The sequence below is a fragment of the Chanos chanos genome, chromosome 3 (genome assembly GCF_902362185.1).
Source record: "Chanos chanos chromosome 3, fChaCha1.1, whole genome shotgun sequence".
Lineage (NCBI taxonomy): Eukaryota > Metazoa > Chordata > Actinopteri > Gonorynchiformes > Chanidae > Chanos > Chanos chanos.
The window spans coordinates 12,463,017-12,479,898 of record NC_044497.1 but is presented as its reverse complement, the minus strand read 5'-3'; the positions used below and the strand labels follow the sequence as shown (position 1 = coordinate 12,479,898).

The window sequence follows — 16,882 nt, the reverse complement described above, 5'->3', positions numbered from 1 at the left end:
CGTAAAATGTCTGGAGATACAGTAGAATATATTTTTTTAAAAAGCACTATAATCAATATAAACACTCATCAAGCTATGAGATCATCATTGTTAGACCGACGTCCACTCAATCAACAGAGGCTGCCCTGTGTGATAAGGACAGAAGCTGTGAAGGTTCCCTTGCCGGCATACGACTGCAGTAAGCGACCATGTGATGATTCTGCCACTTTGCTATGTGCTACATCACAGGTACAAACAGCGTTTACGTCGCGTTGGCACTGCGCAGACTATGTGATCAACACAGTGACACTTGTATACATGCGCAAGCTCTCAGTTGCAGGACCATGACTTAAAGATCAGATAGTGCGAGCAAGACACGCGCTACATCAGCGCTACATCAGCGCAAGAGCGTCTTTTGGCATCTCAGTATTCATACATAGGCTAGCTATTGGCCAGTAAGCTACTTTTTACACTTCGACTTTGCTGTAACCACGGATCCATCGCTAATGTTTCAAAGCACAGAAACTTCTTATTAGAAGAAGTGGTTCCGAGAGGTGCAATCGCAGAGGCGAAATTGATTTGGCAACTTGATTTGGTCGTCCTATAATCAATCTGTGTGGATGACATTTTATTTGGATTAAAACATTTACGTATTCTTTAAAATACTCTTTATTAGTCGAAATAGTTTTTTTTTCTTTTACAGCGAATGTATCAACATAAAAGCAGGTTATTATTTGAAATCATTTTTATTTTTCCAAAATCCATGCACTTGCAAATTATATGCTAAGCATTCTGGTCGTCTGAAATCCATAATTCATCTCTGATTCAGTATCTGTAGACGACAACAATGGCAAAGCCTTTTTGATCAAGGCAAACTTCATCAGATGATCTAGAAAATGGGAAGCACAGCAATGGATTCTAAGAAGAAGGATGCAAAGAGGAAGAGTACACGGAAAAGAAGAACGCTTCGGTTGAACATGCCGGTGAGTCGTTAGTAAAAAATTTTGAAAGGCGATTTTTCCTGTCAGATTAAAAAACATGTTTTGTTGGTTTGCTGATACAACTACTTTTAAAGTTTACGAATGGCATGTGGGCGTGGCTGAGCTAATCAAAACAAAGAGAACTCAAACTGAATATTTTCAAAAGCTGAACTGTGTGATTGCGGGGATAATTTTTGGATTGGCGATGTGCTTTAATCTACCAGTAAACCATGGTTACCCTGAAGAATAAATTGTCACAAAGACAGCCAACATCTCACGCTGTCCGTTTGATGATAGGCTACTGTATGGTTTACTGCCTATTTCTGCTTTGAGGTCCTCTCCTTTACCATTTATTACTTGATATCCTGTGGAGAGATGAAACATCAATACAATGTTTCATTCAGTGAGTAAACAAAATGAGTTTACTCACCGAATATGCGTGGATCTTTTTTCGTCATTGCTCAATCGAATCGTAAAAGCGTTTTAATTTAATTGAATAATTGACACAATGGTCGACCAATGATCTAGGTCACATAAACTGAGAACATGGTGGTCATTATGTCCTTAGTGATGGATGATTGTCTAAACTGTAGTAGTGATACAAGCTTTCATGAGGTCATATAGTTTAGGGTAAAGAGCGTCCCCCAAAGACAAACACACACGTAAACATTTTAAATGCTTTTTTCGGTTCCGGATACAGGACGACGCCAAATGCAGTCGCGCGCGCGCGTACACACACGCACACACACACACACACCGAGAGAGAGAGAGAGAGAGAGAGAGAGAGACGTACGTTTGTATAATTTAGCTCCCCTTAGATAATAGCGATATGTTGGATTTTTAATAAACCTTCATATTCATTCTTCAACCACTTGAATTTTGATGCCCTGCCAAAAGGAGCTGACTTAATCCCCTTGCGTTATCTGTTACAGCTGTATTCATCACTGCAGCTCATAGTACATGCTCTTAAATGTAATAGTAATTGTAATAATAGATATTGTCTTAGGAGTATATTCCATCTGTGTGAGCTACTAAGAACAATTAACTATCAGGCAAATTATTGAGGATGATCATTTTTGCTTTAATTCACCACTACATGGTCATGACATGACAGCTAGTCAAGACTTAGTTTGCTATAGATTTTGTATTTTGTTTGGCAAGTAATGTTAACAATGTCCCAATCATGTATGTCACCAGAGAGCATGCATTGCCTCAGGTGTGCCCAGCTGAGAGTGGCTCTTACCCACACACAACAACAACACGGTACAGGACATCACAACACAGCTGTGTCCTCCACACTGTTGCTTATCAGATGTGATGAGTCAGACTTACTGACATTTACTCTTTAACAGGACATTAAAGTGATTGGATGTTCAGTGGAAGGGATGTCTCACACTGGAGTAGTAAATGACGTATGTATATTTATGGCTAATAAAAACAGTCACTCAAGTAGCACCGATATATTTAACTCTTGGTTGTTGTTTGGATAATGGGGTGATATAATGTTGTGGGGCCAGTTTGTGGTTATCAATAGATGTATGCAGTTTTCCTGCCGACAGTGACCTTTGGTTTTGTGGTTTACCAACAGATGTAGAGAGAAAGAGAGGGTAAAGTACAACATGAGAGCCAAGTCCTATCGAAAAGGGGCACTTTGTTTATATTTGTCTCATTTTTCACACTAAAAGAATGTGGGGAGAAGAGGTATGTGACTTAAGGTTTTTTCTTCCTGTTGATTTTGTCATTTTAAAAGGAACTGTTAACAGAACAACTGAAAACATACTGATGGTTGATGTCCTTTATCCCTCTCTGTGACCAGAAAAATAATGTGTTAAAAATTACAATCCGTGCGTGAAACTGTGATATCAGAAAGATGTGTGACTGCAGGACAACAACAAAAGTGTGTACAGTCTTTGTCACAGTAAAACATCAGAGCGTTATTTGTGCAGCTTTGGTATTTTGGCAGTTGCCTCTTACTCTGATAGGACTTTGTTAAATATATAAGTCTGTGAGGAGACACAAGAGTGGCTGTAAGAACAAAGTGGAAATTTGGTTCTGTTTATTTCTTAGAAACTGGAGATCTAATTTTTTGTAATTACTTGCATTTTAAGAATTGAATGTCCTTTGGGGTGTATCTTAAAACATTCACCTTTTTTTCAACCACAATATCTGCACAGATGTCCATTTTAGTAGATTAGATTCTGTTGTGTAAGTGCATTGAAAATATCAGTTCAGTGGTGCTGTAGGACTCTTTTTTTTCTGACACTCATTCTGCAGTGTTAGATGGGAGCATGAGCTAAGACTGCATGCGCAGGATGCATTTTGCATGAAAACACTATGTCTCACTTTCTCACTCTGTGCACGGGTATACTAACGAAAGACTGAAATGTTTTTTCCCAATTTGAATCCATGCCATTTAATCATAAGTGATTAACCCTGATGCTGATAATGTAGTCAGAAGGGGTTATTGCCAGTGTCCCTGGTCAATGATTATATGGCAGTCATCAGTGTATCACTATCATCATGCTCTATTAGAAAGTTAAATCAGTCTCACCAGACTGTAAAACCAAATAATTTTTACCACATAAAGTTTACTACATAAGTCTGCACTCTGTCATTAACACTGAGTGGTATAACCTTATTGTCTCTCAATTCACAAATTTTAAGTGAATTATGGAGGGTCCTTACATATTAATATATAACATATAAAGGCTTTAACATATACATGTTAAAGCCTTTATCAAAAGGTTATTCAGAGGTCAGACTTCTCATCTTATCACAAGAGGTCATCCATTGTTTTCAGCAAAATTCAGGATTAAGTTTTTCTGGGCATGAATGTTCCCTGGGAGGCAGCATTCACTCACTCACTCACTCACTCACTCACTCACTCACTCACTCACTCACTCACTCACTCACTCACTCACATGTAAATGGATTGATACTTTATCTTAATGGCTGAGGAGGACTTACACATCTCAGATATTGGCATGTTTCAATTCAAAAGGGGATGTCTGCTCAAAGATTCTCCTCATTTTCTGTTTTTCATGTAACATCTCCTAGTGACTTCTGGTGTACAACTCAAGTAAGAGCCCTCTCTTTGTAAGCCAACCACTTATTTATTCTGGCAAATGTAATCACTTGGATGGGCTAAGTCAGGCAAAAGCTGAACTCCTCTTGTGGAGCCACAGTGAGCAAAAAAAAACAAAAACCCTTTGCTGGCACGAAGGGAAGAGCCTGCATATGCTGAATTATTGATGTACGCAGAGTTTTTTCAAATTTTGTCTTGGAATTTTAAGCATTCTAACCTACATAAGCCCTTTTAACTATGTTTTTGACATTTTTGCCGATTAACTGACTTCTGTTTGGTCACTTGTGATCGGCTCACCTTTGTCGTGAGCGTGTGGCAACTCATAACTGCTACAGGCTGCTCCCATCTCTGGATGGCACAGTTGTTCATTCTGTCAAATGTTTTAGTTGGAACTGTGATGAAAGAGGCTGAGTCTAGCACAAGCCTCCAGCCCTTAGCCAATAACAGCAGGAGTACTGTTGTGGGAGGTGGAGTACAATCCCCTTTGTTTGATCATTGGAATGTACCAGCTTCACTTTCAATTCATACCAGTTGAGTTAACATGAGCTTTATCCCGTTATACAAAGCCATAATATTTAGGTGTTTTATTCAACACTTACTCACAGCATCGTAGCCTGAGTGTTTGGAATGTTATGATGCATAGAAATTAGACTTTTCAGGCAAGAGCATTGGTCAAAGATTGATCTTTTTTTTTTTTTATCTCTAATGAAACTATTTGGATTTCAGAATTTTCTGCACTGCTCGGTTTGTATCTGAAATGCTCAAATGTTATAACAGTAGAACTTAAATATAAAACAATAACAACTTTGTAGGGGTGTCTATATGTATATGTAGGTTTACATTTTTATGATTATTTCCTGAAAAATCTGATAGTGTTGTCCAGGTTGTTGACAGCAATTTTGGACAAAGGTTGAACCCCTATGTTTTGAAACTACATGGAACTCAAACAGCATTTTATTCACATGCCTTTGTTATCTATAGTTTCATCACTTTAGCGGCTGAATGTTTGTCACAGCTATTCTATTTCTAACACCTTAGTTTTCTCTTGGCCATTTACCGAATGGTGATCCAGTGCCAGACCTCTGACCTCAGATTGGTTTCAGTAACTCCAGAGGTTCAGGGAATGACGAGTCAGCATTTGAAGGCTCCAAGTTTTCCCTTCTCACTATTACTCAATCTAGACACCTTCAAGAAATAGCAACATCTTGGCCCTCTGAGACAGTACTGCAGAGCATGGCAACACTGGCCACTGCATTTCAAACTGTGGATTACTTTGCAATTGCATTTTAATCGATCAGTGGGTGATGATGTACCTCATCCAGGACCATAAAGGGGCCTACTTTGAGTGTAATGTTATACCCTTTTATAGCTATGTGGCAAATCACATAGCTGTTGTGTTTGAACAATGCAGCAATCAAGAGGACCACACCACTTTGAAGTAATGTGTGACTAAGTGTACTCGACCCTGTTACCTGCCACACAAGTGCTCTAAATCTTAGGCTCTAAGTCCTGGTATCGTACTGGATCTCTGTCTGTTTGTTTGGACACATGACCTGCCAGCCCACTAACCTCTATCCTCTTGATGGGAGGTGCCATCTTGACAGTGAGCTCCGCCTGGTCTCAGCTTTGGCTTTACCTCTTCCAGTGGCCTGGGGTTCATCAAATAGGATTTGCAAGTGCTTGTGGCAGCAGTTTTGTTGACTATCTCATTACAACACCGCTCCTGTTTTTAAGTACTCTCCCGGTAACACTGACTGTCTGAGTCTAGGCACTCAGACAACCTTCATTTTAACAGACTTAATTTTGCAAGCTCATGATCTGAGTGATTCACTTTTTTCATTGACTTCAGTCGGGTTAAGGACGTATATCAGGTTTTGATATTAGTTCTTCTCTCCCTCGGGGCTGGAGGGGTAGGACGTTGAGACGTTGTCTGCAAGGCAGGAAGTTTCTCTCTTTTGGATGTTTCGCTTTAGTTCCTTCACGCCTGTCGATGAGGAAACACAAGTCTCTGGAACGTATGTGAAGGAAAGATTTGATTTCCTTTCTTATTTTATTTATTTATTTTAATTTAAATTTTTGTTTTGTTTTTGGGAGGGAACACTACACTTTTGGGAAGTAAAGGTAAATTAGTAGAGGAACTAACTCTGATTTCCACATACTCTAACTCACCATGAGAGATTGTGGGAGAGCTGCTGTCATTACATGGTTTGTGTATGATAACAAGAGCAAATAGTTCTTTACTGGTTTGTTGAGGAAGTAAATGCTTTGTGACTTCATTCAGAAAGGCATTATTCAGTATATACGTTGGTTCTGTAAAATGATAAAAAAAAGAGAAGAAAGACATTTAAAATGAGCTGACCGAAGAAGTTAAATACCAGAAATAAAATATGTGTAATTTTAGTTTCTGTGTAACCAGCCTCAGAAGTTTGACTCTCAGTGAGGCTCTGGACTTTGAGATATTCACTGGCTGTTGCTTGCCTGATTAACTTATATTGTTCATGATGTTCTCATGCCCATATGGTCTGAGCTATCCTGTAACCATGGATACCAGTGATAGCATGAGAGACTGGAGGAGACAGACACAGAGAGAAATACTGAGGAATGGATAAGAAAGTCAGAGGAAACTTCAGGGAGGGGCAGAAGTTAAAAGTGATGCTTAGGCTGAAACAGATTATTTCCACAGAGTAACTTCACCCCTGGTTTGGCCATGTTGTCATTGACTGGTCTATATTATTAATGAGACCTGTCACTGTTGGCCTTCATTTTAGCTCAGCCATAATCTGGTGACTACAGATAAAACATGTCAGAGGGAATCTGACAAATGTTCACGACCACACTACAGCTCAGCGGTAATATTTCTAACCACGCATTTCAGACATTTCTCCTGGAGGCACTGTGTGAAGCAAGATGTAATTTTACACGTCCATTGCTGCTGTGGTGTTTCTACAGCAACCAGTCAATTCTGGCTTAATTAGTCTGAAAAGTAGATGCATTTGATTATGACTCACACTCGTACTCTGGGTTTAAAAGAGTAGCTTTTAGTACTTTCAAAAAGTTTGTTGGTGCCAGTGCAAATGAGAGAAAATGTTTTGGCGTAACTCAAAGTGAGTGCATGCATGTGTGTGTGTGTATGTGTATGGACGCAAGAGTTACCCATGCCAAGTGGAGCACCGTTGTCTTGCTGAGTCACGTTTAGGAAGCCTTAACAGTTTAATGAGCTTTAGTACTCTGGCCCGCCAGGCTAATTCCAGTCGGTTCTTAAAGTAAGAGCGTGTTTTTTTTTTTTAACTCTCCATTAGCAGACGGCACAATGGAGGGAGCACTCAAGAATGATTTCTGTGTAAGTTTCGTTTCAAAGTCTTTCTGTGCGTTTTGCGCCGCTGTGATAATACTTCAGCGCTTGTCTGTGTCCTCTCAAGATTTGACACGCTGTTCAAATGATCCAAGACCGCCGGAGAATGTTGTTATTCTGAAACTGCTGCCGTCACCGAGTTGCTGTTTGCGTAGCTTCTATTTTAGAATGTGTGTTTGAGATGTCATGTCCTGGTCCCCCCATTTTTCAAACCCTTTACAGGACATGTAGAGTATGCATACTTTACAAGAGCGTGGATGATTTATTTATTTGTTTATTTATTTAGCAATTTTTGTTCTCTTTCTTTCTTTCTTTCTTTCTTTCTGTCTTTCTGTCTGTCTGTCTTTCTCTCTTATTGTTTGGTTTCTTTCTTTCTTTTTGATATTTTACAGTCTTTTTTTTTTTGTTTTTTTTTTTTGAAAAATGACTTAGCCTTGTTGATTCCAAAGCAACCTGTCTGACAAACATTCTCACTATCTCCGTACGTGATCTCTCTGTGTTAGAGCGAGAAAAATGCTGACAGCTGATTCCTGGAGTGGATAGCAGGTTGCTGATACAATTCAAAACCGCAGGAAAATATGCAGAGCAGTCACATGTCAGAATGCCTTGAGTTTCAAACTGGAACTAATTTGGAGTGTTTGACAGATATCTACTCAATGTCTCCTGTTTTCATTTTCCTTCTGTGAATGCGCTTTTGCATTGACTGTAAATGAAGTTTTCACAATAAGTGGTAAAAACGCTGGCTTAACAAACACATATGGGTTATGGGGCATGACTTGTTTGGTGCAGGATGATTTCTGGATCACCCTGATTGGCCTGTTTTCCAGTTAGCTACAACACCCACCGTGTGCCCATCTGTTTCCTACTCAAGTTCACACTTGTTTGAATAAGGTTTGCAGTGTGATGACAGAACACATTGTTGCATGTAATTACAAATAACATCTCAAAAACTCCAAGTGAGATTTATATTTCATCCTCATTTTGTGCATAATAGTCTGTTTCTTTTGAACTGCTGTAAGAACCTTTCTGTGTCGGGTCCAATACAAGCTTGTCATAGACTTTTTTTCCCCCTTCGTGACTGCTAAACGAATTGTGCCATTAGAAACAGACATTAACCATAGTCAATTCTCTCTACAGGATCTGAGCTCATTTGCCATGCCCTTCCTGGAGGGAGATGCTGACCCCACAGAGAGAGACAGTGTGCGAAAGGTAATATTGTCTCACCATTCTCTGCTTTACCTATTACCATCCTATCAAGAGATAAAACCAACCAGCCATGCTCCCAGTATTTACATATTCCTCTCTCATCGGGCTGTTCATAAATCACAGGGTAATAAAATTCTAACAACACGATGATTGCACCTCTGTAGGAGTCATATTTTTTCTACAACAACAGGCTGATAACATTACAATCAGAGATATTAACCGTTCTGGTGTAATGTATTACTGCATGGGATGACTGCTTCCCGTCTCATTTAGTCAGTCCAGTATTAACCCCAGACTGCTATATAAACAGTGATTGGCAATATTCAGAACAGAGTTCTGTACGATACACAGTCAACAACGCAGATGGAATTGAAGACTAATGGGTCAGTGCTAGAGTAATTATAGCCACGTTGCGAGAAAAAACTTTCCACAGTAGCTTTCAAAGTACCTTTCGCTGGAGTGCTTGTCCATGTTTGAATTGATGAGTGTGTCCCTGGGATCATTTTTCTGAAACTGCTGATGATGTGAGTGACATGCACATTGTGGTGTAAATCGGTCTGGGGTTTGTTTGTATCTATCAGTAGTGAATCCGTGCCTGGATTTCACTATGTTCAGCATCAAGAATTCAAAAACCTGGATGCAAGATCAGTCCCACATGCATGCACACACACGCACACAGGCAGGCACACACACACACACACACACAGACACACACACATGCATGCAGGCACAGAGGTATAAAGAGAGAAAAAAAAACGTAAGGAAAAGAGCGAAAAAATATGACGTGATCAGGTATGCACTTTAAACATTTTTCCATTCATAAACTCATAAATCATTCACCAATTTATCACTGTCATTGCAGAGGTTTGAATCAGCCGCGTCCCTGCCTGACTAGCTCTCTAACACTCGCATGTTACCACACTCCCCGTGTCCTCGTTTTAATGTTTCCTTTGTCCCTCTCACTGAATGCTCTAATCACCTAATTTTTAATTTACTCTCCTTCCTTGTGTGGCTGTTGGGCTGCGAGCCCTCCAGAAACAGAACTCTAGTCTACCATTCTGCCGTAGGAAATGTCATGGTTGTGCAATATGACGACTGTGAAAATCTGTCTTTCTTTTGTCACTGGTTGAATGCAATTTCGCAGAACAAATCCGATTCTGCTCCTCTTTCACCTTGGAGTGCCAAGGTTATGTTATGAGTTTTTCTGAGAACCCCAGTTGTAAAGAGAGAGTTGTGCATCAATCAGAGACAGCTGTCCAGGAAAGCAAGGCTGCGGAGAAGATAGATGAACTGACCGGTGATTTAAGAAATTGAAAACGTGGGTCTGTGTTTACTCAACCTTTTATCTTTCCTTGGTGTCTTTCTCCGTTTAGTGGAAGGCCTGCCTGATTCGCTTTATTTCTGTACATTTTTTGTGAAATGAGAGTTGAGACAGTGGAGAAGTCAGCTGTCGTCTGTTTAGTTGTTTTGTTGACCTCCTCTTCATCCGTGCCAGCTGGTGTACTGTAAATATATCTTAATCACGGTTTTTCAGAGTATTTCTGATATTGTTGTCCATAAATCTTCAGCAAGGTCAACATAAGCTTATGTTTGTTTTGTGTGTGTTTGTACATGTCTGTGCGTGGGCATGTGTGTGTGTGTGTGTGTGTGTGTGTGTGTACACATTCTAGTGTTGCTTTTGCCATGGGAATAGCTTAAAATCTGGAACAGGGCCAAAATCAGGCGACGATGGTATTTAAATACAGCGTGTCAGCATGTTTCTAATCTCCTGCTTAAAGGGTCAATGCATTGAAACCTGCTAGTCAGTGGGATAAGAGAACTTTTTCCATTAGCTGATGAACAGAGAAATACATGTATCTTGCCACTCATGACTATTCCTGGATGCTTTTAAGATGCTTTTAGCTCCTGTTATTTCTCCTTCTTGATACATTAAGCAAAGTTCTTAGCCTCAGTTGACATTTAACCACGCAGTTTGAAATACAGAGGATTTCTGCTCTTGCTTGTTGACCTTTAGTCCCAGATGAATTTACTCTGTGCTGTCAGACGGCAGTCGTGTTTTTAACTGCTGTATCGTGTTGTTAGTATGAGTGTTTATACAAGTGTAGAATATTGTTGACTGGTGGAACAAAAGATGAATTTCTCACTTCCTATAAGCCAATTGTGTATCATCTATATATTTCAATGAGCCCACGTCTTTGTACACGGTTTAATTTCCTATCTCCTGACAGTTGGAATATCTCTTAGTATAAAACTAGGATGTAACAAGTCATTGTTTTGTCTCATGCTCTGAGGCTCTCTTGACATGTGCAAGCTCAACATGATGAATTCATGATATGTCACAATGAAATTGTTCATTCACTCAGTCCAGGTCTGGGTATTTAAGCATTACCATTACCTCACCTTTAAGCATCTGGATGAACTGAAGCTCATGCCACTCTGCTACTGCTAAGAGATGCCAAGTTAACACCAGTGCCACTTACGTGGGCTATTTCCCAAAAGACATCTCTTATGATGTTGCATGTGTGTCCATGCGTTTATATTTCAGGGAGAGGTGAGCTGTCACTCAGCCAGTCCAACCAAAGGTTTCTTTGCCCGGGGTCCGTTCAGCCGGCCTTCCAGTCCCCTGTCTGCCCCAGCCAGGTCCAGGAACAGCCCGGGATCGCCCAAAACCATCTTCCCGTACCCCTCCCACCAGGACTCCCCACCCAAGTCACCCCGTCGCCTGAGCTTCCACGGAATTTTCCGTTCCTCCTCCAAGGACTCTTCCAATGCTTCAGCCTCCACCTCAACCTCCACCTCTCCCGTCAGTATCAAACTCTTCTCCCGTGCCAGAAAAGGTAAGAACTGGGAAACACACGGCAAGTTAAAACTAGACAGTGCATTGAATATGGCTGGCAGTGAGCAGAGTGTGGAGCTGTTCAGTGTTATAAAATACATTCTGATTGTTGCAGAGAGAGTTTTCCAGTGGTGTATTTTGGTCATTATGTGGCGTTATTCATGCATACATTCATTCAGTCATTCATTTTATAAACCCAAAAAGTGCTTGTTTATGCTGAAAGGGTGTCTTCATTGTTTGTGTGAACCCTGGTGCTGGGATAAATTACTGCATTACTTGAAATAAACATACTAGCTGCATTCTAAGAACCAGTTCAACAAAAATCCCTTACCTCCCACGCCAGTTTTCTATTTTCAGTTAGTGAATTGTAGTGTATGTGCTTAATACCTTTCTCCGAATGGCAAAGTCTGTTGTTATGTTGTTGTTACTTACTGAGGGACTATTCAGAAATGCCATCTGTCTTCAAGTACCTTTGGATATGAAGATAACAGACCAGACATATTTTCCTGCAACTTACAGTGACTGCTTTCCAAAAGTACTTCAACAAAAAAATACTTTTTTTTTTTGTTTTGTTTTGTTTCCTGCTCTGCTGAAAGTCGAAGGCATTCTTTTGTTCTTTTCAGATGAATACATTAACCTTGTCTTACATTCTACTGAATCTCGGTTACATGTGAGCGGTATGAGTCAGCCTGAGTAACATTCAGTGCTGGAGCCAAAACAATTATGCGTCCTATCACACTGCATCCGTGGATGGGCCCCTCTTTCACATCTCACCCTTCAGCTAGTAATGATTCATTTAATTGCATAGTGTGTTCATTTTGTGAACGTGTGGGTGTTATTTAGCACATCAGTCTGTCCATATTGTAGCCTTGCACACAGATCTCTGACCTTTCAGCTCTACATAGCAAACAAAATCTCACAACAACCTAAAGGAATAATAGAACATTATAGTGTTCACTGCATTATAGTGAGCAGCATAGTGTACTGTTAACATGCCGTGCCTTGCCATCAAGACATAATTCTATTGATATGAAGCTAATTTATCTCTTGAACATGAATATCCATGTATCTGTCCACATTATTACCATATAATCACTGTAACTGGTTCCTATATTGCATATTGTATATATGCACAGAGCAGAAACAGCAAAGGACCCAGCCTTTATGTGGCTGTACAGTCCAGCAAGAGAGAGAGAGAGAGCAAGAGAGAGAGAGAGAGAGAGCTTTCACTGAGAAAGAGAGTGATTTCAAATAGAAAAGAAGTGCTTTCTAATGACTTCCTTGTGATTTCTGAAAACCTTGTTATAGGATGTGGTTACAGATAGAGGGAAAGAGGGGGAGAGTTTGAGGCTTTTTAAAGTTTAAACAGGAATGCAGTCAACACCACAACAACGCTCACGCAACAAAAAGTTCAGGTTTAATCACATATAAAAATGACTGTCATTGACTGTAGATTGTAATCATTGGAGCTGCTTTTTATTTTTGTTTTTTTCTTTGTAATAGGGATGTATTAATTAGTCAAAAACCTCCATACAACCCACACAGAAAAGGTTATAATTAGATATTTGAAGTCTGTCCTGGATGCACCTAATTAAAACTGGTTTTGGAGATAGATTATGTTTGAGAACATAATTTCAGCATAGCGACCTGTAATTAGTGAAAGGTTGTTATTGGTGTCTCGGCTGTTCTTACAATGGACTGATCTTTTTTTAACAAGATGATTTCCATTGACCTAGGTGAATTCCTCTGATGCCAGATGAACTGAAAAAAGTCCCCCCCCCTCTCTTTCTCTCTCTCTCTCTCTCTTTGCTTTAACTGTCCGATTTAACGTTGCATCAACAATGGAACTGATGTTTCTTTTGTCAAACAGTATTGTCACAAAGGAGCTGGCACAAAATGTGTGAAAAGAATAGGGTGGCGGAAGCATGGATGCGCTTAAAAAAAAAAAAAAAGCCTGTGTGTGTTACAGACGGTGTGGGTGGGAGTGTGTGGGTGAAACACAGTGGAGAACATGCACTTCCTCACACACTGTTATGTAACTCAACGCCAACTCTCTTTTATTGGACCACTACTGGCAGTCAGTAACAATCCTAGTTAGGCACACAGGCACAAAATACTATTAATCTATTTGGAAGAAGACCAGGTCTGTGTGGTTGTACGATAGTAGTTTCTCCTGTCAAAATAAGAAACTCGACATGTTAATCTGTGTCATTTTTTTTTTTCCTTGTAAGAGATGTGACTCCATGTGCTGTCAAGAGCATTTCATTTTATTACACTGACAAAAGTTGAATCAGAGATGAATGGAACCTAGGCGTCTCACACACACGTACAGACACACAAACACACACACACACACAAAGGGCAGCTTTAATGTAGGAAGTGCGGATCTAGGTCACTGTAGATGGCTGATTGGATGCCTGGATTGGCTGGAATTTTGTTTTGATGGATTCATCTCAGCTCCGATAAGAACCCGGCCTCTCCTATCAGCAACAGCCTTTTGTAGGTACAGTAGCAGAGTTGTTGCTCTTTTATTTATTTTTTTTTAAAGCCTAGAGAAAAATCATGACATCCTCATCAAGAACTCTCATTCAAACAGCCCTGTGTTCATGCAGATACAGGAGACAAACTGTGCGTTTGGTCTGAACTTGGTCTCATTTTAAACGGGCTTAGTCTGAGATAGATGCTTTTAGCTATTGGTATGTTGAGGTTGATGTACCCTGATGGATTGTGGCTTTTGTCCATTCGGTGTTTATTATGCAGGGAATGACACAGCTGCTTGGCATACTCTGGCTGAGCTCAAACGCTTGTTTCATGTGGGAGCAGTGTTTCACAGTGCGATTTGATAAAAAAAAAAAAATTTAAAACAGGATTGATATACATCAAGAGATGGAGCTTATAATGATAGCCTTTTAAAAATGAATACCTGAAATCAAATTTAATCACATCTGAACTTTAAGCACGTCGTTAATTTCTCCGTTGAATGAAATATGTTTTTTGAATGAGCAGCACTATTTTGTCTTTCGCTGTCTGTGTTTATGATTTTGCTTAATAGGATCATTTGAGATTGCGTCGTAAGAAAAGATGCTGTGTCATACTCCAGGACAATAGAAATGTTTCAAGACACAGGGAGGCACTGTGGCTTTAGGTACCTCTCTGTTCCACTGGTTTGTGTAAGGCAATTATTTATGATCACATCGCCATCTAGTGGTCAGAAAGATGCTGTTGATCCCAGACCCGCTCAAACGTGAATCAACATTTTGGCACGACTCTCTGGACTGGCTTGCTCTGTTGAGAAAATCTGCATGTTTCAAGCCATTGCTTCTCAGAGGATGTAACCTGACTCATCTGTGGCTTAGCAAAAATGATCTTTGTATCCTGTTTTGAACAAGGCTATTTACCCATATTTCAAAACATCTTCATTTGATGTTTTAATCTTTTTCAGTTGCTGTTGGAAAGTCCGTGGAGTCTGAGAGAAATGTCGAATGGCTCCGTGTGGTTTTGTGGTTTTTATCTTTAACGATGTTTTTATGTTCACCCCATTATGTCCTCGAACAATAAACCCGGAGCCAAGAATTTTATAATCCAAATCTCGCTGGCTTGTTTCTAAGTGAGAGTGTGAATGCTGCCTAATTGTCTGCATGTTGAAATGCTAGGTGGGAATGCAGCCTTAGAAATTACAGACTGTTCAGGGACCTAAATTAGACACAAGATACGGTTATCTCCAGGCCGCAACACTGTCAGTGTCTTACAGTGAGTGACAGAAGTTGATTCATTACAGGTTCTTTGTCACTATATGTGACTGACTTTTGATGGAGAGATTTTAACACCCTTCTGTCCTGCTGCGGAGGGCCATCTGTCCGGCTGTGTGTGCGCGCGTGCCCGTGTGTGAGTGTGTGTGTGTGTGTGTGTGTGTGTATGTGCGTGTGTATGTGTGTGTGAGAGATGATATGAGTGCCTGGAGTCTGACTCACTGAGGGGCTTAGATGTGAGTGGCACAGATTCGGAGTGCGTGCGTGCGTGCGTGTGTGCCTGTGTGTGTGTGTGGAGGATTAGGTCTCTGTCATTTGGGTGGTTTGCTCATTGCGTTAATACTCAAGATGTAGCTGATGTCACGTTGGTCATGAGATACGGGGACTCTCTGTGTACTGTGTTCTAAACCAACAATACAAAAAGGCACAGCCCACATAGACATCACTTCCCTCCGTCTATTTATGTTTATTTAGAGTGTATTAATGAGGGCGCAAAAGTGCTGTGATCTCGTCCGCGTGACCGACTCTCTCTCGCTCTCTCTCACTAGAGAACGCTTTATTAAGCTCCAAACTATGCCGCTCCAAACTATGCTCCAAACTTTTAATTCCTTTTCCTTCACAACTCGGGTCACCCGGCAACTGCTAAATAAACAGTGCGTGGCCTCTGGCTCGGAGCGGAGCAGCTGACTGGGAAGCGAGTGGATCGGTGACGTGACGTCAGCAGTCACGGTCCTCCCCTTGTCTCAGCAGTGTGACTGTCATAACATCCTGCGCGTGTGTGTGAGCGCAGCACCTGACTAAAGTTTGCTTAACAGAGGCCAAAAAAGGCGCTCACCTTTGTCCAGCTCCATCTCAGGTCAAACGAAACAATGGAAAGCACATCCTGTCCTCATATCAGCATTTTCAGCACGTTCAAATCTCTCTGTAACTGGCTTTGGTCTGCACGTCTGTGTGAGACACCGTTGAACTGTTTTAATTTGAACGAAGACTAATAGTGAGGCATGTACGATGCTCGGCTGTTACGGTCATCAACCATTGAATACAAAAGATTTATAGCGAATTCCCTGATGGGTAAAGCGTTACATCATGAACTGATGACCGTTCTGACGTATAGACTCTACCATTCATCAATCTGCATGCTCTCTGTTCTGTCTCCCTCACATTTTGAGTGTTTTTGGGATCTTGGGGTTTAACAGTACAGGCAGGAGCATAGTACAGTCTGTTACAGTGGGACCAGGGAGCAGCTGCCCTGCGTCTGACCCGCAGAAAGAGAGATGTGTGCAGAATATATTTACCACCCTGCCGTTATGTAATGCCTGGCCAGTGGATCTCTTAGTGATGCAGAGAGGCTGTGGTTAATTATAGGAGAGGGTGTGGGTTTCACTCAAGGGAAAGAGAGATACAGATAACTTCTTTCAGTTCTCATCTGACCCCTGTTGAAATATGCAGTTATACATGTAGCGTGTGTGTGTCTGTGTGTGTGTGTGTGCGCGCGCGCGTGTTTTTTTTTAATCTATGTTAAGATGTATGAGCTTTGCTCCTTGCGGAAATACGTGTTTGTGTGAGGTCTGGATGGCGTGAGTGAGTTAGTGAGATTCCTGTTGTGCGTCACGTAGGTCTCTGCCCTGTGACTGATGCACTTTGTGAGGAACAAAGGATTTCTCCATAGTTTTATTATAACCTTATTCCACGTCA

The 16,882-nt window shown here is 40.7% G+C and overlaps 1 protein-coding gene across 1 annotated transcript in view; it reads left to right on the top strand.

The window, feature by feature from the left end:
- Window positions 1-875: 875 nt before the first annotated feature.
- The window catches only part of LOC115807550 (5'-AMP-activated protein kinase subunit gamma-1), a 50,464-nt gene continuing 34,457 nt past the window's right edge, over window positions 876-16,882 (top strand). Inside the window, exons 1-3 of the mRNA XM_030768584.1 lie at window positions 876-962; window positions 8,534-8,605; window positions 11,148-11,439. Of these exons, the coding sequence (XP_030624444.1) occupies window positions 876-962; window positions 8,534-8,605; window positions 11,148-11,439 (451 nt within the window). The remainder of the gene's footprint in view (window positions 963-8,533; window positions 8,606-11,147; window positions 11,440-16,882) is intronic.